This window comes from Corvus cornix, chromosome 8 (genome assembly GCF_000738735.6).
Source record: "Corvus cornix cornix isolate S_Up_H32 chromosome 8, ASM73873v5, whole genome shotgun sequence".
Classification (NCBI taxonomy): Eukaryota; Metazoa; Chordata; class Aves; order Passeriformes; family Corvidae; genus Corvus; species Corvus cornix.
The window spans coordinates 17,143,228-17,168,402 of NC_046338.1; the positions used below are offsets into that span (position 1 = coordinate 17,143,228).

At 39.2% G+C, this 25,175-nt stretch overlaps 1 protein-coding gene across 11 annotated transcripts in view; it reads right to left on the reverse strand.

Moving 5' to 3' along the window:
* BCAR3 (BCAR3 adaptor protein, NSP family member) overlaps positions 1-25,175 on the reverse strand; it is a 95,059-nt gene that overhangs the window by 2,016 nt on the left and 67,868 nt on the right. For 9 of the 11 annotated variants that reach the window (XM_010409126.4, XM_039556129.1, XM_010409125.4 and 6 more), the window contains 8 exons: positions 9,999-10,127; positions 8,471-8,913; positions 7,776-7,876; positions 5,367-6,001; positions 2,737-2,852; positions 1,783-1,954; positions 1,462-1,585; positions 389-601 (listed from right to left, as the gene is read on the reverse strand). In XM_010409126.4, coding sequence (XP_010407428.1) covers positions 389-601; positions 1,462-1,585; positions 1,783-1,954; positions 2,737-2,852; positions 5,367-6,001; positions 7,776-7,876; positions 8,471-8,913; positions 9,999-10,127 — 1,933 coding nt within the window. Of the gene's footprint in view, positions 1-388; positions 602-1,461; positions 1,586-1,782; positions 1,955-2,736; positions 2,853-5,366; positions 6,002-7,775; positions 7,877-8,470; positions 8,914-9,998; positions 10,128-20,475; positions 20,575-20,810; positions 20,831-25,175 lie in introns of those variants that run through there. The other 2 variants (XM_019291596.3, XM_010409133.4) reach the window with 2 other exon arrangements.

The window sequence follows — 25,175 nt, forward strand, 5'->3', positions numbered from 1 at the left end:
GATCTCAATGCTGCAACTTGCACCATTGTAAAGAATATCTTAGGGTGGTATTTTAGTTGTAATAATCACAGTAGGAATTTTAGATTGTACAGAAGATAGGAAGTTATCCTCAGTCTTTACTTCAGTTGCCAGAAGGGTCAGCATATTGAGTCATGAGAACTTTGAGTATGTTTAGCAAAAATGCTTGCTGGAGAGCTGTAGTGATGAGTAATTTTCTGTCTGCTTTTAAATAATATTCATGTTGTCCTCAGACTGAGTTTCCTGCAGGACATTTGTTACTATCTCAGCTCCTGCCAAAGAGGAGAAGAATTTCTCTCTCTGACTTCCAGGGGCACTTGGCCAGGGACACAAGCCCCAGCTGATGTTTCAGTGCAGCAGTTTCTCCTACCTTGCAGCAGCTGCTCTGCTGTCAGGCGAAATGTCTCCGCATGCTGGGCGATCAGGCGAGCTGTGCCCAAGTGCCTGAGCATTATTTCACCACTTTGGTCACTGCTTTCCCACAGCTCCATGCCTTCAAAAACAACAGCCTGGCGCTCCATCAAGGTAACAAGAGGCATCAGCAATGGCACTGTTATGTTGTTCTGTGGAGCACTGATAGTTTCTGGAATAGAGTAACATATCAGACATTATTGTTAACTGAAGAAGGTATTGTAAATGCAGTGTTATTTTTTTGATTGGAACCTACTGTTTGTCTTCCATCTTTCAAATGGAAGACAAATATTCTTCAAAAACCTTACCTCAAATATACCTGTCCCACCAGTTTCCAGTGAACTGGCTGGGGAAGAAGACCAGGACAAATCAGTGTTGGAAAACTATTTGCTACAGGGCAAGGCTCTTTCGAATTACTAGATGCTGCCACAGAGATTTTAAACACTTTTTTAAAAACACAGACATTAAACATTTTCAAAATCAAGTCATTCCAATAAAAATAGCCATGAGGCTAAAAAGTTTTCACTGTCTACCTGTTCTCTTGGAGAAGTGTTCTGAGAAATTATTTTCTCTGCCTTGCACTCCTTTAGAAACTAGAGCTGCAAAGATCCTGGCACAGGGGCACCTAATGTGACCAGAAAAATTACCAAACCCATTCTTTTTATTTGAGGATTCCTCCTCTGAGCCAACAGACAAAGCAAATAAGAAGCAAAAGCTGCCAGAATCAATTCTACTGTGAGTAAAGAGGTTTTTTCCCCGTCTTTGAGGCAATGTGTCAGTTTCTGCTTGACACAGAAGTATGGATGTGGGAAGAAGGTTATAGTCTGCAGGGATACAGGCACACAAACACATACTGATGTTTGGTTGGCAGACTGTTTGCTTCTATTTGTTATGGCATTATACAGGTTTACATAATCATTTTAACATACAATGCACAGCTGTGGAAAGAGCAGCTGCCTCATCTCCCCACGCAGGAAATCAGTACAGGGAGGGTTAAAATGTGGAATACAAACCGGTGTCACTCATACTCACTAGTCCACGCATCTTGTCCTTCGTGCAAAGCTTTGCAAGATGGTTTCAGCTGTTTTTCATACATAATGGCAGTCTGGGTATAACAATGTCTTAGAGCAGTCCAGGTTTGTTCTAATCTACTGACCTGTTCATGCAAAATAGAGAATACCCATTATGGACTCCACAACAAACGCAGGAAAAGCACACTGCTAGTCATAGTGTCGCAGAATAGTCATGAAGACTCTGTTCTGATGTCCTCTCTAGTCTTGATGAAATTGCTCAAATTAAATAAGCCATCAAACAACTCCACATTTTGGAACATAAAGAGAAGCAGATTTTTACCTGGGGCATTTCCAGTGCTTTCATAATGGCAGAAAATCCATATAAATCCCCTAGTGACTCCTTCAACTCCACAGCAACCTGGATGATCCTGTTTAATGTTGCTGCTCTATCTTCTACATTTCCTGTGCAACCCAAGATATCAACAGCTATTCCTATTGCCATGGTATTGTGCCTGTAAGTGAAACAATTTATGCAAATGATTACGAATTACTAAATTTACATGTGTTCAAGGAAGATCAGTTCAAAGGTGTATTTCTGTCTTTCTGTATTTCTGTGTGCTCAGCAAATTTAGTCTTACCAACATCTTTGCACCAAAACCAATAATGACATATGGAATAAATACAGGCCTTAAATTAATGTTTTAATAACTTCTCCTGAGATATTACTAACTATACAAAATTCTGCTCAAGCAATGAATGAATGAACACTTTTTGGAAAATTGCCCCAATTCCCTTTGTCCTCCACATTCAAATCCTGTGACATGACCCCCCCAAAAATCTCAGAAATCAAACTACTGAAATATGAAGCAGAAAATGTACATCAGAACACCTTAAGTGTCCCCCTTAACTTGTGCAGAGGGTTTTCAGAAAGCTTTGCTGATAATTTTTTACTTTGTTAAATCATCTAGCCTCTTCCCACCTGCAGAAGGACACTATCTTTCAGTCTCCTCCACACACACCTCAGATAGACTATAGGTCCCCTGAATTTTAGGTCACTTGAGCTTGTAAAGGAGAGCTGATGGCATTCAGCTGTTCCAAGGACTGCTTTCAGCGCCTTTCCCTGTACTACACATGACAGTTGCTTTATGACCTTAGGGAATCTCTTCCTATAAACTGTACACATGAATTCAGGAAACTTGCAGGAGAGCATTCTTGGAGGAAATGAGAAGGGCAGTGCAGCCATGCTCCGAGCTTCTGGCCATCTGCCCTGGAAATGAGGAACAGGAACATTTACCTCTCAATCAGGTCAAGGCGCAGCTGATGTCCGTAAGGCAAGGTGATCAGTTCAAGACCAGAGTTCCCTCCCATATTCCTCCTCATCTCTTCAGAAACTTCTACTATCCTTGCCACCTGTCAAGTGCAAAAAACTCTGCATGAATAAAACTTTAACTGTTCAGTGCCTTATACAAAAATGCCAAGGAATTTTTTTTTTTACATGATGCAGCCATCAGAAAACATAAAAGGTGTGACCAAAATGCTTTATCAAACTCCATCCTCTGCTTCCAGAAAGAGATTACTATGCAAGTTCCAGGAAATGTAGTGCTCTCTCAGCCTGATCCTTGTCAGAGAAGCGCTGCTCCTTGCCTTAAGGACATACACACTTGCTTTGCCTTTTTCCTTTCTAAAAAAACTGCTCAAAATGTTTTTGGTTACACCACAGGGTCCTAAAGATGAATTAGGTTCATAAAGATGAATTAGCAAAAGGGCTAAGGAGGACATAGTACTGAGTGCCTTACAAAATCAGTGTGTGAAAGCTGACACCCTCGCCAATTTGTCTTTGCTTTTTAAACATATTATATTAGCTACTGGTTATCTCAATAACAATTATAACTGCTAATAATAAGCAAAACCACATTAATATGATGGTGTAAGATTACAAACCAATCTGCCTGCAATTTTCTGATACACCCATCAGCAAGCTATTTTGTCTATGAAATGATGAAAGCAATCTGGGCTGCACAACAAGCCTCACCAGTACAAAACAGCACTGTAGAAAAACCTGTTTCACTTCTAGAGATGCAGGAGTGATACGAAGCCCCTGGAGACACTGACTGCTATTCCATCACAGGTATGCAAATGGCAAATACTCACCTCATCGCTTACCATATGGGTGATTCCTTATTAGAAATGTCATTATTTAAAAGGCAAACTGAATTACTGATGACACACAGAAGACATACGAACTTTAGCCTGGGTTCTCAGTACAAAGCATTCATTCTGGCCCAATTCATATGCCAATCTCATTGCATCATGCAGTTCTTATCAGTGCAGTCTATGCAACAAGTTGCCAGTAAATGGCAGGCATTGGCTCAGCACTCGGAGGCAAACATCAAATAACTTCTCTACCTGTCCCAGCTAGTTACTGTTCCTGCTCCAAAATCCAAAAATCTGTTTCTGCAAAGCCCTCCAATGACTCTTAATTAATTCCAGCAGGCTAGTTGGTGCCTTAGCTCCATTGCAAATTTACAGTATTTAAAATATGGGGTCTAATAATGAGCTAATTGAATATAATATATGCATACATACATTATATATAAACTTACTACTTCTCTAAGGCATGCATATCCTATACCTTCAAGCAACATACTCTTTAACAATATATTAAAGATAATTTAGTTATTAGGTTGAAGGAAGGAAGGAGAAAGTGAATTTTGGAACTAAAATGTTAGAGAATGCTATTAATACTCTTGGAATCATAGTAAAGAAGCCTCAATCTACCACTTCTGAGAAGAGTGAGCAGTTGTGGAGCTGAGTTTTTCTGAGTCATCTGGTCTGCAGGAAGCCTCACTTAGCAGCAGCCAACAGTGCTACTGAGGAGAGAAAAAGCTGTGTTTGCTGTTGGCAGGCCCCCAGCAGCTGGCAGGACTCACACACTCGGCTGCTCCAGGGAACTGCCCCCTCCTCAGGCCTACGGTGTCCATCAGTGCAGCAGCACCAGCAGAATGCTACAGATGTGCTTCTGGAGTATCACCATTCCCACTGCCCTCCCTGTCTGCAATGGAGTTGCCCACTAAGTAGCCATGTGTTTTGCTTCTCAAACTGTTCTTAAAAAGATGAAAACCACCAAAGCCCAGTGAAGTGGGGGGGTTAGATACCCACCGCACCATTTGGTTCCTGTAGCTGCTCTGCAGCAGGTACAGCTCTCAGTCATGCCAGCAAAATGGTGCAGATTTAACTGCAGTTACACAAAGTCATCATCTCATTAGGAGATGATTCTCCTGTCTTTCTGATCCATTAGCTGATCTTCAAGCCCTGGCAGTTGACCAAAGTCTACAATGTGAAAAATAGTTCTTTGTATTTTTTACATCTTTCTAAGCAATTCCACTAGCAGAGTTCTCTCACAGGAGAGGAGAGCACAAGTCCTGATAGCTATTTTCCCACACCACCTATCCAGCTGTAAGAGAGGAATTCAGACAAAAGAGCAGCCGGTTTTAGAAGTTTAAATATATTTAGTTCCACTGAACAACGTATATAATGGCCATGTGGCAACCAGGTCTGCCTGCTCTTTGCCCAAACGAGCTATTTCCTGCTGTGAGCAGTTCTTCCCACAGTGCTTCACAGCACAGAGAGCTCTTCCTCCAATACAGGAGAAAGGCTGAATCACAGGTATGCAACAACTGATAGAAGATTTAAAAGACATATGGGACTTAGAGAATTTGAGTCTAAAGTCAAGCATAACGAGAGACCTTTAGTCCAAAGAGTTTGTGAACATTTTTCTTCAAATGAAAAAAAACACCTAAAAATTCCTGTAAGCAATACAAACATTACATTAGCTTCAAATCTACCCATTATTCTTTTCAAATCAGTTCTTTTGAAGTCTAAACTGGGACAATATAAAATAAAATGCATGATCTTTTTTTTTACCTTGCAGTCCATTCTAAGAATATGCTGTGCAATAATTTTTGGGTTATTGTTGGTGCAAAGCTCCTTAACTCTTCTTAACATGGATGTTTCCAATGGCTTGTTTTCAGGAGGAAGTAGTTTGGATTCAAAATCATTCGGTTTAAAACTAGACACCATCTCATAGACTGGTACAGAAAAGATGCTGTCTTCCTCAGCCATCTGAGTTGAAGCTTCTAAAGGATCTGCAGTGTTCATTGTAGGATCATCATCAAGGATCAAATAGTTTGTTTCAGAGTGCCTGAATGTTCCCCTCTCCTTTTGTGTCAGATGTTCCACATAGCTGTTTTTCTGACACAAGTGTTGTTTTGTTGCTGTTGGATGCCTGGCAGGGTTTAGTTCACAGTAGTGTCCTTCAGAACTGTGGGAAGCCAAAGGAGAATCTGGGGGCTTCATCAGGGGTGCTTTGCTGGGTTTAGGTGGAGGCTTTGGACAGAGTTGACTGTCTGATCCTCTAAGAGCTTCCCCTAGCAGTGACTCTGATGTGACTTTCTGAACAACTGTGGGGCTTAGAGATGGTTCACTGCCTGTTCTAAATGCAGGTGAGCTTGGACAGGAGTTTGCATCTGCTTCAGGTAATCGAGATGGATGTCTTGAACCTGTAGGGGAAAACAGTGTTTTAGAAGGCCAAAATACATACAATTCCTGGTGCCTCTGCCAGGGTTCATGTCCTAATGCTATTTCCTAAGGATAATATTGTCAGATCATGTTAATTATTTGCTGGCAAAATGGTATATTTTGAGGAATGACCTAGCCAGCAAATTCCATTCACTTGCTGATCCTCCCAAAATCGCAAACACATGGAACAGCTGCACCATAGTATTATTCTGTGGTAATGCTGACAGTAATTCCAGTCACTGCTGCATACATAGGCTATCCTGTCAGAGCTGGACAGCCTCCATGGCTTGGAATAGGAGGTTTCTTTGTAACCTGATCTAGACTATAAAAACAGCAACTTCAAGCCGCACCGTGTAAAAGGTGAGTCAGTCGTTTCTGAGAACGACAAGTTTGAGATGAAAGCAAAACTTCCCAAAGTCAAGCCCGAACCTGAACTAAAGTATGGAAGGAATGAATTTCAGGAATGCTAATCTTTTTGTGAAACAGAGCTAGTTTGAAGAGCTGGAGAAACACAGTCGTATACTTCTGTGTATTTATGCCTCATCCTGTACCCGCTGCATATGCAAACCTTGGCATCCAATATGGGATGAGTCCTGTGTCAGACATTCCCAATCTGCAGTTCTCAGCGCATTTGCTGGTATCTACAGCAAAATGGCCAGTTGCATTGTGTGGGTGTTACTGCTTGATTCCAGATATAAAAAACTCCAAATCCCAGCCTGTCACCATCCTTAAGCAGTATGGTAACAGAACCTACTCAGAGGATCCTATGACAAAATGCACAGCAGTACTCTTCAGGCTGTTATAATACCAAAATGAAAGTATCTGCAGCCATGGATTGGAATAATCAATTCAACTACAGATGGACGGAAACTTACTTTGTAAATGTCTGTCCATCCCCCTGTTAAAACACAGGAACACACCCTTTCTATCAAAATACAGTCTCACTATACAAATACTTAATATTCTCTTTGCCATAAGAGCTCTTCCTACAATAGGCATGAAAAATTCTAACAGTACCATATTCAAAATGAGCAGCCTTGGAAGTCAAATACTAGTTTGTCCACATGGGAAGAGATGCATTATTGCAAGCTTCTATAGACAAGTGTGTTAGTATGGAAACAATTGCTTAAACCTTTGAAGAATCTGAGAAATAAAATGCCCCTATCAACAACTGATCCAACACCCTGGTTCCCTTGCTTAGGATGAGAGTGGCTATGGAACCAGCCAGCAGCAAAAGGAATGAAAAGCAAAAGGGATGGAGGGTAAAAAGATTGAGGGAGACGGAAGAACAGAACTGAGTACAAAGGCCTTGCTAGTGTTTTTCTCCTAGAGAGGAACATTACCTCATCTGCATAGTTTACCCTGAGAAAAAGTGGTTACCAGAATTTCCATGAAACACCACTTCTACTACTTAATAAAATTTTGTCAGAAAGACATGAGTGAAACAAGTCAGTTCTTGTCAAGCACAAGTGAGGAAAGGTAATACCATCAAAAAAGGTATTAATGCCAACCACAGGTGTCATTTTTTTGGTGTGGAAGCCTGCTGCGTTGTGTGCTAAGGTTCTCAACTAGCTGGTGCGTTGTAAATAAAAATCCTGTTCCAGTGACTTGAAGAGCAAGCAGTGTGCTAACACAGCTTACAGTGGCCATTAAATATAACTGTATTTACAGTACTCCGAACATTCAGCAGTCTCACTTTGGTCTGAAGAGTAACAGACCACCTGGACACATGAAACTTCTGATTACAAAACATACCTATTAGCAGATAGCTCTCTGATTGGTGAGCCTTTAATGGGAATCTTTTCTCCAGAACATGATCCAAACTAGCTGGCTGGCTACCACTTTTTTCTTTGTTTCTGGGGTAAACAAAAATGCAAACAAAACCATATTAATATATACAACACTTAGATACAAATCTAACTGTCAGAATATATCATAACCAGTGCAAGGATCATTAGCTTTCCACTTGGGCAACTTATGATAATAAAAGGTACTTCATTCATTCATAAACTGCTGTTGTAGTGGCAGTGAAATGGGCTATACCATGCATCCTCCTGCAGCATTTATGAAGGTATTTCTTTGAACATTGAAACTTTCTAATGGAACATTTGATTTGGACACTGAAATTAGGACCCATTATCCCACAGTTGGTGTTTTTATTTTGGGAGTCAACTATGGAAAACCAGACTTCTCCGGAGCAGCAGCAAGATGTTATTTTAATCCTTTGTCTTACATGGTCAAGATTTGCCAAGTCACTGCAGTGCTGTTGTGCTTCCAGAGTCTACATTTGCTCTCACTTTGTAGATTTACTGATACTCTGCTAAAAATCAGCAAACCCTCATGTCCGCTGTTCCATCTCAAATCAGAGTGAAAACTCACATCATCACCTTCATTAGGAGCTGATACACTTAACTCCATTTCCTTCCATAAGGACAGCAAAATTAAGGTACCTCAAAAGATTTCCTCTGGGTATGCTCTGCTCCGGGGACTGCATGCTGGATATACCAAGACTCAGCCTTTTGGCAGTTTCTGTTTTTCCTTCGGGGGTGCTTGCCTCTTTTTGTTGGACTGGGGTTACACCGTATTTTTCTTCTAGACACCTGAGAGGCACAGTCCTGTTGATAGGCTGAAAAATAATTGCTCCACTCTGCTTTGATATTGGTGTGCGATTCCCAACATAGTACCTGACTAAGCCAGGGATAGTGTCAAAACTTTCCAGTTCAAACTGATACTGAACACGACAGTAGGCTTCATTGAGTCTTAGAATTGTTTTGTTGATTTTAAAATGCTGAGGGGTATTTTTCCACTGACAGGTAAGAACAAAGTTCCCAGGACTGGAGAGAGAATCCCTAATCAGAAAATCTCCATCTCTCTGAACGAGGCCTTCTGCCACCTTTGAGGAGAAAGAATTACACAAAAAATTACTTTCAGAATCAGAAAACAATACGTTAACACAAAATATTCTTAAACACAGGAATTAATTTGGCCACACTGGGAGGACAGACAAAGCCACAAATACAAAGCAAGCAGGAAGTGTGGTAGAAGAATGATGTCTCCAATTCTAAATTAAAAACTCATCCCACAACAGAGATCTGGAAGGGCTTCTTGGAAGGAGCCAGCAGCCAGAAGCTGACCCACTTTTGCATGTGTATTCCTTCTAGTTTGCTAACAGAAAATAAGGCATGAAGGCAAAGCAGTGACCCAGGATTTTAAGTTTAAATCATCTGAATATAGAGTCACACTGAAGTTTAGAAGCCATTAATACAAGATCCTGGATTCCGCCCTTTCATTGTTACCTTACACGACAGAAACTTTCTTGTTTTTATTCTTTGTGAACACTGCATGTGAATACTACTGACTAGGAAGAGTCAGAGACATCTTGTTTTTCTGTTTTGAGTTAGTCCTTTCATGCGATAAAAAGGACGCCAAGAGCCAAGTGCCGAATGTGTGGGAGCTGAGCTGGCCGTGCCCCGGGGCTGAGGGAGGCCAGCAGGGGGAGCTCCAGTGGCTCTGGAGGCTCCAATCCAACCCCAGCCTTGACACGTTTTTGTAAGGATCAAAATTGAAGTGATTGCATTGATTTTGTTGCGGCATTTTTCCTCTCCCCCCAGTTCAAGTGCAAGAAAGAAAATAAATAACATTTTAACTTTCGTTAAGAATATTGAACCACATTAATGTCAGTGTTCTCCAAACAGTATGTGGTCGTAAGTATTCTCAAATAAAGCTTAAATTCCATTTCCAGATTTACTCAGTGCACAGAAATCCTGAAATACATCTATTTTCCACCAGGTCTGCCCTGCATACTTCCTCGGCCCCATTTTATGCCAAGCTATGTGATAAATACTATAGCTTTCATACAAATAGGCATTATGTTCCTACTAAATTAATTCAGGCACCAGATAGGTGTATAGCACTTCAGTGAAATTCTGCTTGTCAATAAAAGCTCAAAGCACATTTGGCAATGCAAAGACCACATACCTGCCGAGGAATACGTCCGTGGTACCAGGCATGGCTACGCAAGTCTTCACTACTCAGCTGCAGCTCCTCCTCTAACTCCTTCTTCAGTTTTTCCGGGCTGTTGTCCATAACTTGCCTCTCCCTAGAAAACTGCAATAAAAGATTAAAAGCTTCAGCTGTGCCAAGTTTAGTGATTAACATTTTACCTGGGTTATAACTTCCATCATATGACCTGCACTGGAATGCAGGTGCTGCTTTCAGCAGGCTGGCTTGGCTTTGCTCTCTAGATTGTATTGCAAACCCCAGCATTCTGTGAGATAACATGTGATTGTTCTACACTGCACAGAATGGAGCAAAGTGTTCTGTCTGTACACCAAACTAATAATGACACACCTACAAAGTCACTTCTCTTACTTCCTCTTTCCAATAAGAGTTCTAACTATATCCAAAAAAATGGAGCTGGACCCAAACACCCTGTTCCAATATTCTTTGTCCTGTTTAAACTTCCATTTAAAATTTAGATTCTTTACCACCAGCCCACTTTGAACCCATCTAGCTAAGAACATTCCAGGCTAATCTGGACACACTTAGTTGTTAATTAATTCTGTTGCACTAAATTTGCCAAAGTAAAATTTCAATCTTAAAGGGCTTACTCCTAATGGTCATTAAATCTGCACATCCAAGATGTTCCCTTCCTAAAGGGCCTTGTTGGTCTTGTTGCCCCTTAGCATGAAATGCATCAGTTTTGCTTGAAGACATCTCCATCACCACTATACAACTACTGTAAGATTTTCTGGAAAATTTCTGCCTTCATCTCTTCTTGGAGCACAGCTTTCATGCTGGCCCACTCTGGCTCACTAGTTCTTATGGGTGCAGTGTTGCTAACAGTGAGGTGCAGGATCTTCTCCGGAGCAGCCACGTACTCCTGCATAAGCACTCAGGGCAGGAAAGTACTTTGGACTTCCTTTCATTCTCTAAGGGCTGGGACTCTAGCCCATCTTTGTTGCACTGAAAAGTTTCAAAAGCCTGCGAACATGTTCTACACTGATCAAAGAATCAGAGTATACCCTCTCTTCAGAGAAAGACCATTTAAAAAAAAAAAAAAAAAAAAAAAAAAAAAGGGATAAGGAGAGAGAGAGAGGGGGCCTCCAGCTGGTGCACAGACTAAAATGCAGCATTTTGCTCCAGTGCATTATGGTTGTTTTTCTTAGGTCTGGATATGAGCCAAAGCTCACCGGTTCCTTTAACTGACACACTGATCCAAATAAGGAACACATGCATTATTTTAAAAAGAACTGGGAAGGCTTGCCCACCAATTCCTGTTCTTTCCATGAACACTGCTCTCTATAGCTTTTTCTTCTTCACAGTGAATACTCACAGCACCTAACCATGGGAGCAGGTGGCACACATTTAACACTTCTTTCAACAATCCTCCCTGCAATTTCAGGCAGACTGAATTACAACAAATTACCAGACAGCAGATTTTTGGTGGGATAATGCCAGAGGAGGCATCCTGCTGCCAAGACAATTTAAACATGCTGGGAGCCAGAGAAATTCTGAGATAAATTCTCCTCTTCTCTCTGCTTTTCTCAGAGAAAACTAAGGCTTCTCTTAGACAAACACTAGTAGCTAAAACAGAAAGGTGGAAGATAAAAACAACCTGGTAAAGAATCACTTTTCACCTTAGTTTCCCTTCTGTGAACCAGAATAAGGTGTTATTTATCCATAAAAATCTGGTTCAAAATGGACAAGCATTTTCATCAATAAGTAAATTCTTTGTGCATTTGTACATCAAGGTTTTGCATCAACTCCTTCCAAGCTTTATGAGAAGTCTGTGCAGGAAGAAACCATGCCACAAAAAAAGAGAAGACCTTCACTGAAAAGGCTTGTTCATAAACCCATGTGCAACATGAAGAGGTGAAGTTACTGGATATAGAAGGAGTAACAGAAGAGGCTTGATGAGGACTGAAGTTCAAAACCATATTGAAGTATCAAAACATAGTCAGGTAAAGCCAAAAATTCCTCCGCCACCCCAAACCCTTGTGACCTATCAGACAGGACAGGTGAAGGACCTCTGGCATATACCTACTGCTTGTATGTCCCAACTCAAATGGCTGGGAAGCCATTTAAAGCTGACTGGCAATGATTCTAAAATTAACAGCCATTTCACTGGCACATCTTAAGAGAACAATAGTAAGTCTTATAACATCTACACAAGCTGAAGGTAGAATGAAGAGCACACAAATTGAGCTGAGGCTTTTCAAGAGTACCTTTCCCCCTAATTGCACAAGGAAGTGGCTGGAGAGCTTTTAAAATACCCCCTCCAGGGTAAACAAAGGCATCCAGCTGCAATGGTGTTACAAGCTCTTGAAGTCACAGCTGTGTGTTTTGCTGATCTTCTGAGAGGAACTATTACTGTAATGTGAATCATGTTTAAGGTTTAAAAGATGCTTTTGACTGAATAGAGATCTTAAAGAACCCAAAGCTATTACAGAAATTGATATCATCATTCCAAAAGCATCTCACTGTATCTCAGTGGTAGGCGGAACTATTGTAAACAGAACAGACTATAGGATACAAAGGCAATAACTGAATTTGCTTAAGAGAGTAATACTTTTAGCCAACAAAAAGAACTATAGGTCTTTACCAAAGACCTATACAGGATGAAATGGAGTAATTTCATCCATGGTACTGACACGAATTATCTTAAAAATATCAGGATGATCCACTTAGAGATACACATTAATTACAAATACAGCATAGAAACCTAGAATTTCTTCTGGTGGTTGAACAGATTTTTCATTACTCAAATGAAGTTAATGAGATACATACTGCATTTGAACTACATCTAACAACACAGCAAGAAAAACATTTAATGAGTTCAAACCAACTAAATTCTTAACGTTCATAATTACTGATTTGTTAAAAATCCTCTCCACCATGGAATATACTCTGATTGCCACAGAGGTCAGTTATCTCCTGAGATGAAGCAAACATGCTTAAATAAACTTCATGCAATTCAGAATTTAGTGAAAGAACTCCAGTGGCTAGCACAAATCCCAGGATACACAAGGGGAAAACTGCCTAGGTAAGCAAGTTTAGTTATAGCATGTCTTCCTGGACAGTTGTTTGTTCACTGACACTGATTTCTTATAGAAACTATGTCTACCAAAGGAGATTTGTGACTGATGAACTGTCTGTAATCTCACCAGCCTATACCCTTCTATGCTAAACACTACACCCAAGGCCTCTGCTCTGGAAGAATCTCTGCATACAGTGAACTTCACATCATGCAAGGCTCAAAAATCACTCCAGGCACAACCTGTGCAAGCCTGTAAATAAAGAAGAGGGTGGGCTTACAACAATTATTAGCTATGCCAATTTCAAAAGAAAAGGTGACTTACTCCATACAACACAATGCAGATACTTCAGCCTCATTTCCCAATAGCACCCAAAAGTTAATGGACAGCAATGGTAGGCTGTAAATTTGCCCTAATTTCATAGTGACAAACCTGCATTTAGGAGTATGTCCTTGTTTTATTTCTTCACCTAAGACACTTTGTTGGCTCCTAGTCCATGACAGAAAGAAAGCTGAATCTACATTTACAGCTAGATAATGAAGTGGATGGTAAAAAGAAATTTAAAAATAGTCTAGGGAAAAATTAAAGACTTCCATGTATTTTGCAACAAAACATGGTTGAAGCAACACAGGGAAGCTTCCAGTTTAAATACTTTGAGATCTTTCATAGTAACAACCCTGTCAGATATCCCTGGAATATAGAAGCAAATCAAGTCAGCAGAACTGTTTTCAAATACAGATGCTTTTCCTGACCTACAAAGAACTCCCTGTAAGTATGTGCTTTCCAGAACTGTTTGTTCACATTTTAGTTGCATTGTTTCCAGTCCTGGCGCTATTTTAAGATATTTCTGCCATGCTGACTTTTTGTGCACAGGTCCTTAAAATAAAAATATACAACTACCTAGCAATACGATATTATCAACCTCTGGCAAAAACCCTCAATCCTGCTTACATACACTATGGAAAACCTAGAGAGCCAAGACTTTAGAAGGAGGGAAAAAAATTCAGTCAGTAGTTAGTGTTTTTAATAAACTAAGAAGCTTCATGGAAGTTAATTACGTTTCACAAAGGATTTCTACTTCAGGGCCATTAAACCAGCAGCTAACTGTGCTTACAGATATAACAAGCTATCCTTGATGTTACCTATTACTTTACTTTTTTTTTTTTTTTTTTTCCAGGCAAATGTTAATCTAGCATACCAAAACCTGGAAAATATCGAAGTTTAATGAAATAAAACATCAAAATATGATCTCATTTAAAGCAAATTTGAAGAGGACTTGACCTACCTACCACAGTATGCTGTGCCTCTGAAATTTGTGAATGTATTTTGATGGGAATTTCTCACAATAATCTGCTGTTTATGCATCTAAGGGATTACTTTCATGTGAGTGAGTGGCACTCTCCAAAGGGAACTCGCTATATCAAGCTCTTGTGTCAACCATCCTAACAGAATTTATCACAATAGATTGTGCTGAATAATCTACTGTATGAGGTTGGTAGTAAACCAAAAGGAAGTCCCACAGTTATGTCTGTATTGTTATTAATCAATTCCTCTCTAAGGTGATGATGTGTTTGGTTTATTGTTTTGATTTTTTTGTTTGGTTGTGGGTTTTTTTTCTTTTTCTTATTTTTTTTTTCCTAAGACAATCTGAATTATGAGGGAAACGCTTTTAATTTTAGACACTGTTTGGAAGTGGTCCAAAATCTGTCATTCTAGATCCCTCATTCAGTTCGGATAAAGCCAAAATTCACATCATCTCTCTTTGTATCCTTCTGGCAAAGTATTATTTACACAAAGCACAGCCAAGGACTGTTATGGGTAGAAGACTAAAGGGGGCCACATTTCCATCCAATCTCAATTACTTCCTGGTGCTTTGCACAGCTCTGCCAGGTGATACTTAAATAAGCCCAACAGGCAGCCTTGGAACCACCTGATTTCCTGTTGCCTTGAAGGTTTAAAGAAAAAAATAAAAAGAGAAGAGATAGTTATTAGGGATAAATGAGAACAGCTTTGTGAAAACTGAAGTGTGATCTGACTGAGGAAGAAAGTCAAGTCTGTACCCTTCCCAAACTTTTAGTACTTTGCCTAAAGTTTAGTAAATGTACAGAATCCATCTAAACCAAACCTATTTCAGATTTCTCACAAACCCATCTTTTCTCCAACACTGGAGGCCTGCTATATTTGCTTAAGTACACCATGAATGCTGAAGTGTGACTTTCTGACCGTGTAAAATCACTAGGTCCTACAGAGCCTCCAAACAAATGAGGAAATGGGAGAAACTTTGTGATTAACAAAAAACTTAAATTTTCTGAGATTTACCTAGCTTTTAGCCAAGTGGATAATTTAACTGAAAGACCAACTGACAGAAAATATGAAGGGGATGTTGGGACAAGAACAGGAAATAACAACAGGGAAGGCAAAGATGTGAAACAAGAAAGAAGGGATAGGACACACAGACACAGGACACCAAAAGCATCTGGAAAAGTGAAAAATAATAAAATTCCTCTAATTCCAAGCCACTAGACAGCAATCACCTTGTTCATACAAAAAATGAACATTTTATTGTCAAAGTTCAAATTCTGGATCAAGATATAATTCACTGCCTGCAGAGATCCCATCAGTCTTCAATCCTGTGCCCTTGTGATCCTAATCAGACTGCCTATCTGGCACTATGAATACAAGCATTTTAAAATATACAGTTATGTGAATTTATAATATGTCTTAATGAGTACAGTGGATTTAACTTCACTTATAACTCTACTAACTGGCCATCATACCCAACAGATTTGCACTGAGAATTTTCATGTAGAACCAATTCTTCAATATTGTTCAAAAGCAGTCTTATTTTGTCAGTCTTATTTTCTCCTATAAAGAAAAGCAGCATCATTGGCCAAGGCCTTACAAAACAAAAACACAGACAGAGTGATTTCTGAAGAGTTTTTTTGAGAAATAACTAACTGGAAAAAGGGAGTTTCTAAACACAGGAACCCATTTTCTGATTAACTTGGAAACTGAACTATAGCTGGTGCAAGGCTCTTCACAGGGGCAGAATCTTGCACCAGCAGTAGTTTAGAGGGCACAAGGTTCACACAGGACTATAGCAAGTGCTGTGTTAAGTAATAGGAGGTACAGAATGGGTGATTTACTCAGAGAGATGAATTAATACAGGAGAATGGCAATTTTGCAGCCACAAGATTTCTGTGTGCTTCTTTAGGTAACCGGTGACAACTTTTTAGGTTAATGATGAAAAGATAACAAATTACCAAGAAAACTTTCACCATGACTGCAATGGCTCTTTAAAATCAAATAAACTCCATCATGTGCATGTTCTCACTCTGCTACTATGAACAACAAAAGTTGCCTGGCACACAGAAAAGTGGCCAATTTTTTCGGTTTTGGCTGTGATAGAGTTAATTTCTTCTCAGTAGCTGGTACGGTGCAGTGTTTTGGATTCAATATGAGAACAATGTTGATAACACACTGATGTTTTGATTGTTGCTAAATCATGTTTATCCTAAGTCAAGGACTTTTTTGGTGTCTCATGCTGTGCCAGTGAGGAGGTGCACAAAAAGCTGGGAGGGAGCACAGCCATGACAGGTCACCTGAGCTGGCCAAAGGGATATTCCACACTACAGAACATCATGCCCAGTGTATAAAATGGGGAATTACCTGGAAGCGGGGCTGATAGGAGTTCAGGGACAGGGTCTGACATCAGTCAGCAGGTGGTGAACAACTGTACTGTGCATCACTTGAGGTTTTTCCCCCTTTGTTATTATTATTATTTCTTATTATTATATTTTACTTTATTTAAGCTACTAAATTGCTCTTTTATCAACCTAGAAGTTTTAGTTTTGATTCTCCTCTCCATTCTTCTGGGGGGTGGGATGGGGTGGGTGAGTGGCTGTGTGCTGTGTAGCTGCCAGCTGGGCTCAAACCACGACAACTAATAAGTAAGATACTGGTTTAGAATGAAGGAACTAAAAAAAGTCTTTCAGTACAAAGATCAATTTAATGTTAAATGAAGGTAATGGGAAAACTTAATTGTAGTGGATTCAACAACCATTTCCCACTACAGTGCCACACTTATAACAAATTCTATAAATCTTACAACATTTCTATATGACCACATTCAGAGCTCAGAGAACTTAATTTCTGGAATACAGATCCTGAGAAATCCTGAGTTGAGAGTTAGTCAAATCATAATCCCCTCGCTCAGTGATCCTAGAGATTTCCATTTCCAAAGGGAAATGATGTTAACAGTTATGTAGGGGGTTTCTTTGTTTCAATCTGAGACATACCTAAATAAAAGGTACTACCAAGAAGTTAAATACATAAATACCTACTGAAGAATATTCCCATCAAACAGATATCAGTTACAGAGCACCAGTGGACCCTGTGTTATCTACATATTTATGACAGAAGATAATCAAACTTTTACTGCCATGTAACTATAAAATTACCATGGGAAATTGAAAATAATTTTATAAGACTCATCAAAACTCAAACTGAGCAACAAGACAACAGGAAATCAATGTTACGGGAGCTATACAAAATTTCACATAATTTTTCAGCAGTCAGTCTTTTCACATCTGCCCCTCTCCAACAATAACAAATCTAACACTGAGAAGGCAGACCCACAATGCTGGGCTGGTGATTACACGTAACTCGCGTGTTATCAAATCCAACTGCCTCCACAAACATGCTGAAACTGGATATATGAAGCCTGAGGATGCCAGTGGAACAGATTTAGATCATCACACACTGAAGAAATATTAATTAAGATCTACTATCTATTAAAAGTGTTTGCAATTCACCCAAGATAAGAGGTGGCACTTGCAATAAGTAGCTGCTTATAAAAGGCTTCTTACGCACGTCACATTCACAGCATTAGTGCATCACCCAGTAATGTGCTACATCAATGTGCTGGAAGTTACAAAACTTGGCAGTCCTGATAACTGGAGTGGCTTTCCCCTTTTGCGCAGCTTCAGCTGAGGGTGAATCATAGCAGACAATTAAGAATGAAAATACTTGAACTTCAAGGCCCTTCCCCTTCTGATCATGACAACCATACTGATTAGTACTAAAAAAACCCTGTCTTGTGGCAAAGTTGATTTCATTAATTCAGACCTCTGCATTTTTTAAGTCACCATTTATCACTGATTTAGTCTTAACCTACTTCATCTCTTCCCAAAAAATGCAAATTTAAAGAAAAATATTTTGGCTTGGAAGTGGCACAAGTCACTATTTAGTATTTTCTCTTCACTTTCTTCTTTTTTAAGCACAAACAGGAGCCCCCTTGCCTTGAAGTTTCTCTATTTCCTTCAATGTAAAAGCTGACCTTAACAGTAAACAGCTATAAAAACCAATTGACATCATGAAAAGTACTGACACATCATGACTGAAGAGTTGATCCAAGCTCAGATGTTCTGCACTGATCATTGTATTTTCTATTAATGCATGGGAAAATAAACCCAACATCTGCTGTTGAGATCCCAATTTCACACACTAAAATTAAGTGCCGCAGAATGAGAGTGCTCAAGTGCTGTACTGCTTTCTGAGGTTTGGTGGGACACAACAAGGCATCTCTGAGCTTGGTGACATACTGTTTTCAAATAATTGGATAACACAACGAATATATCTCAATGCAGAAAAAACCTGAATCTCTCAGGGGTAGTTGAGAACTTCAGCATGCTTATTTATGGATCAATTTGGTATTTCATTACACTTGTACTTACTATTAAAACCAAGAACCAACTTCATCTAATTACACAAACTGATTTTGCTTGAAGTTTTTTTAAAAATTAAATAATAATAATAATAATAATAATTAGAAACCTGATGACTTCATTTCATACCATCTTATTGTTCATACTATCCTAGGCCCTTTGGCATTTCACAGAATCCATACCATTGGGCCCCAAGGTTCAGACCTTACTTGATTTGACCACCAGCTGTTTCTATACCTACAGCCATTTTCTCTTCAGCAAATGCACCCCAGATCCCTACCATCCAAACTTCTTAAAATAGCAGTTCATCAGATTTAACTAATGCTAAATCTGCATACTGGAACACATGCATTCAAATCTATTTTAAATGCTACAAATCTCTTTAAATAGAGCCTTATTTTTGAAAGATCCCAACTGTAATTTGTTTCTACATAAAAGGTTTTATTTTTTACCCTCCATACAGCAAACACTATTAATGTTTCAGTTTCTCTAGAGACTATATGGATTAGACTAAATGGAAAGTTGCCATGACAACACCACCGTTATTTTGGTCTTAGAAATTCATGCCAAGTTAAACAAAGGGTATATGCATGGTCAAGAACAAGTTTTCTAACTGTTCTGACAGCCAACAATAAACCCCAATGGCATTTAAAAAGTTATAGAACCGAAGAACTAAGCTTTAAAACAAGAACAAAAATTAATTACAGCACAATTGAGCATCTTTTGCACTCTACTGTGATGATAATTGCCGACACCTGTCCCAGTCAGAAGAAGTCAATCTGATCAGAATCCCTTTTTCTGTGTGTCCAAAAGACTGAGCCCTATACCCCACTTTCAGAAACAGACAGTTACAGGGCTAAATCACTGAAGGTGAGAGAAGGGGGAAGCTGTTCCCAACTTTTAACTGCCTCTATCAAAGTTTGAAAGCCAAAAGGCAAGACAACAGCAACCACATCCTTCCTCATTGCAAGTTCTCCACAGTGTTAATCAAAGAACAATTCACATGTAATCTTAAGTAAAAAGATTTAAAAGCTGAAGTGTAACTCACAGATCCTCAAAAGTAGTTAGATGCCCCACATGACTACAATTCCCCAGTCGCTTAGACACTTCTGTAAGTGTGACTCAAAATGATTATGAAGGCTTTTCCTCTGCTTATAGTGCATATAGAGCATTTTTGCATAAAGTAAATTATGTCCCTGCCCATGGCAGGAGGGTTGGACTAGATGACCTTTAAAGATTCCTTCCAACCCAAACCATTCAAGGAGTATGTTGCAATTAAAAAAAAATCTAAAATATAAGAACAAATCCAAAATTGTCTGAAGCATTTAAAAAACACTTGTGCTCCTGAGCACAATTGCCTGTGTTTTCCTTAAATAGGTGGAAAAAGTTAGGGAACCAAATGGTCTGATCAGTTAAATTCTGAAAACTTGAAAATTTTCTAAAATTCTCCTCAGCAAGTCCCAAACCTTTTTAAGCATTTAAGCATTTTTACTTAGTCCCTAAATATAAAGACAGCCAGCCTCAGGCTCATAAAACTGCAAGTTGTTTAAATTTCTCTCTGAGACAATAGTGAATTCTAAAGGTGTTCTTTAGAAGAGAAACACTCTGTACCATAGTATAAAAACAAACACTTCTAAAAAAAAGCTGAAAGCATTACTGACTAGCACACTGTAGTTGAAAAAGAGCACCTACCTTGACTCTGATAATAGACTTACGATGATAAAAGCAGCAAAGTGCTGCTATCAGCATTTGAAAAACATTATAATCCTTCGGCATTTTCAGTTCTGCTGTTTGTGGTTCCTCACGACTGAAGACGAACAGTCACTACTAGCAGTGCTCTGAGGTTCAGCAAGCTATTCAGTATCATCACTGCCTACCAGAGCTGCTACACCCCCCTACTCACATATCAGCCCGGGACACTTTCCACAGCTGAAGCTGATACCATCAATTCAGTGACCGCTGGCACGCTGGCTTCCAGCATGCCATATACAGAGTGCCAGAATCCTCATGTGATCTGTTTCACTCACCAGTGAAATCCTAGCTCCTCTGTCTTGGTATCCCCCGGCTCAGAGATGTGTTTAAGCCATCAGCACAAGGCAAACTTCTCTTCCTGATGAGTTACAATACCTGTCTCCCTGTGCTGATAAAGGCTTAATCAGTTGCTCCAGTTCAATCAAGCAACATCTATGCCTGCATCATCAATTATACACACATAAAAGAAAAAAAAAAAAAGGAAAAGGAGTTGATTACTGTTTGACAACTAGGAATTGAGCTTTGGTAACCAAGGAAAATGATAAATATGTTTATTTTTAATTAGGAAGCTTCTGGCAGACAGTCCTTGGAAAAAACAGCAAGAAACCAACCCTGTAAACGTTGTCAGTGTTGCAACCAAGGTACCTTCAGCATTTAAAACTCTCCGTGAACAGCTTTATCTTGGTGATAGTCCCATGGGACTGTGCAAATCGCTTGAGAAAGAAAGAACTGAATTAATGAACATGTCTGATTTGGCAAAGTAAAAGTAAGCACTACAACAAAATAAAAAGCAGCAGTTTTATTTATGCCTGTGATTCCATTCTCTTGGACAGCACAGTCCATAGCTTACTGACCAGTCAGCAGACTGCTCCTCAGCAAAGAATCTGTCTGACATACCTCAAGGCCCTCTCAAGAACCAGGGCAAAAAAAGGCAAACAACTTGGGTAATTATAATAACTGTAAGAGACAAGACATTGCCTCCATAGCAGCCTAGTTAACAGATCCGGTGAAAGAAAACCAGATGGACTGGATTGAGCAGTACAAGAAAGCCTGTAACACTTAAGAATGACAAACTTTGAAGAGATCAATCAATTATTACTTGGGTGGTACCTAAAAAATATAGAAGTCACAGATATTTTATATCTTGGATTAGGAATAAATTAATGCCAAGGAGCAGTTAAAATGAATAGTTACTTGTCTTTTTCATCAGCAACAAATATATTACATAATTAGTAGGACACATATATTAAATGCTTATTGATGTCCTCAGGTATTACTTGCAAGGTACCTCTCACCTAATAACAGAGTACTTCTTTCCCACACTGACTGAACAATGGGAAGTGCCCTCAGTGCCTGCATTCAGCAACAGGAACTGGTACACAAACCAAGCAGCAGCACTAAGAAAAGACATAAAATGTGCACTGACTTTCAAGGAAAATGAGATGGAGTGCCTATCTGAAAAGAAGAGGAAACCTCAGTGTTGATAACAAGGAAATGGAAGTGTGATGTGCTAAGTTCCCTTACCTATCTGACCACCTAAGGTTTGCAGGTACCTACCACCAAGTTAAGCACCAAACCCAGAATGTTCATAAAGATAGCCAGACTACTTGGCCATGTGTAGGAGATGCTGTGCCAGAGACTCCTCTGAGAAAAGGAAAACAGGGTAGAAATAAAAGAACAGAACATTAAATGGACTTTAAAGTAATAAACCTGGCAACAAAAAGGATGTAAGATTGGCCGGAGAAGAAGCTGAAAATACTAACTTTGAAGATGAAGTCCTGCTGTAGACTACTTTATGAAAAACTCAAACAATGAATGAGTAGATAATATAATAGGAATATGAAAGTACCCTCCTTTTCTCTTTGCACTGTGCTGCAGCATATTTTAATTTGAGTTCTTTTTCCACTTTGAGGAGCTCCATAGTATTGCTTCAGCAGGTAGCCAGAGAAGAGAAGATTAAAAGATACCCTGCAAGACTTCAAACCCCAAAGCCCCAACTGTGATTCTTGTTTCTTGACTGAAATTTTCTGGCACTGTGGCAGGACATCTCATCAAGGACTGTATTTTTAAAGACTATTAATCAAAAGTTCTCATAATAACACCCTAATCCAATTTTAAAACTGGAGGGGCAGGGAGGAGGGATGATACCTTGCATCAGCCAAGGTGTTTTTGCTTTATAATGCTGGCAAGACAGTATCACACACTAAGGTTTCACATGCAATACCATGAACAGAAGCTATCAAGACAAGCAACTCAAAGTACACTAAGTGACAAGAAGGGCTGTTAGGATGACTTAGCTATTTTGGCAGCAGAAACAACCAATTTAGCAGTGCAAAATAAGGTGGACCACTTCTGCTCTGAAAGTAACTAGAAGTTCCATAAAAGAGTTCTTTATGGGGTTGGGGAAAAAAAAAAAAAAAGGACAGGAATACTCTGACTTATCAATGTGTAAACCTACACTGAAATTTAAACAAAGGTTCTCATCCATCATCAAGAATAAAAGCCCCAGTTTTTCAAGAAAAGGAGGATTGGACTGGCAGGTCTAATACAAATGGTAACTGCCAGTTCCTTATTTCCTGTCTGTAATGAAGAATCAAAAATTATGTATGTTGAGAGAATGCCAGAAATAATGAACCTTAAAAATGAATACTGTACAATTTCATACATCAGCTGCTGATGCTTTTTATCAACAGTATAACTGATAGGAAAAAGGATACTTTATTTAAATGGTAAATTAAATTTTTTTTTTACATTAAACTAATGGGATTTTTCTTTTTATTAAAGGTTAGTATGACTTCTGCCTAGATAGGTCAATGAATGGATGATAACCATTGCAAGACACTGTGATATAGCACTATGAAAATTAACATTACTGGAAGGAATCTCAAAGAGTATGTGAGAAACCTCTGGGTGGTACTATGGCATTTCCTGCACTGATGGCTATCATGGAGCTGTTTTCAGCCAGCATGACTGAGGACAACCTTCAGGCTGCTCCAAATTATGCTTCATACATAGGTAAGATTTACATTTTTAAATACTGCCTCAGAGAAACAAAGGATAGCTTAGTCACATTTTCACTCTCCTGCCCTTCAATTTTTTTGCTGGTACTTTGGGTTCTTGGACTCCTCATGTGAGAAATAAACCCGTTTCTTTTACCTTAGAAACATCAAATACAATCCTTTTGCTAAGACATCTATTGACGTATTTCATATGCTCTCCAGCACCAAAAGGTCAGCCATCAGCTTTATTTCTTTGTTTTCAAAAGTTCTTCCTAGAATCTTAAAATATCTTATAATCCCTTCATCTGTTTCTGTGGATGGCTGGCTGGATTATTTTTGATAAATTTGATAACTAAGCTTAATAAGAAAAGATTTTTAAGTTCATAGAATCCATGGCCACATGAGTTCACTTGAACATATGTCCTGTGTTGAGTTCCTAATAGCCCATTAGGAAGAGAAATTAAGGAGCCTCTGCTAACCCCACCTGTTATTACAAAGCCTCTAAAGTTATTTAGGATTTTTGCATGGTCTAGTTTAAATTACATTTACCCAGTGCTCCCTTGACACACCTAAACTGTGTCCAGCTCACTCAGAGCACATTGCATATGCAGGAGTTTGAGGTGTTCGTGCAGGACAGTGTGAACCTGCTCAGGGGGGATCTTCTTAGGCTGCTTTAATTGTACAGGTCAAACAAGAAAAAACGTAGGGATAATTTCTTTAGTAGAGGTCAATTTCTTTTTCTCTCATCACAAAAAAAAAAAAAAAGAGGAAAAAAAAATTATGCAGCTTCAAGGTTTTAAGTGGCTCAAGTAAAGCAACCACATTCCATAAAAATATAAATGCTTGAAAACTCCCAAGCTGTCTGAAGTTATCACAACAGTCTCCAGAGCTACAAGCCATTGTTTTGAACCAAACACCAGTCAGGCTCATGGAAGTGCTTAGAATTCACACACAAAATTATTATGATTTGTGATTTCGTATTAGAGAAAGAGAAGCAATTTCAGACTAAATTAGATGAGGGAATTGTTGGCTTCCTTCTTTGCTTTGCACTGCTCTATTCATTTAAGCATTCAAATCAGCCTAACAATATTCAGTGAAATACACGTAATGCTTTAGATTTCACTGCGCTAACTGGAAGTAAACAATCCAGGCAGGAAGCCAGCTGTAAATGAAAGGAGGCACGGTGTACTGTACAAGGGTCAAGAGCACAAATCTGATTAGATACAGCCCAGAGCCGGCCCCAAGCACTGCTGCTGAACGAGTGACGTCACATGAACACGGATGTGTCCCCATTACACAGGGCACGATCCAGCTATGGTCTGAGGGCCTATGGCTACAAAATGGCAACTCTGGGGTTGGAGTAAAGTACAACAGGAATAAAATCTGAAAGAAAAAACCCAAAGAAAATCAAAGAACTTAAATCTCCAGTTGAAACATTTTTCATTTAATACATAAGAGTTTTTGCTGTAACTAGTTATTTATTCTTTTTAATGTAAGAAAAGGTCAGGAAACAGGGGAAAACTGATAAATAATTCACCCATGCAAACAACATCTTCGCAACGCCCACTTCCAGTTAGTTTTAGCAGTAAGTCCTTCAGGTGTGGCACATTGCCTCTAACAAAGCTCTGGGGGGTGATGCCT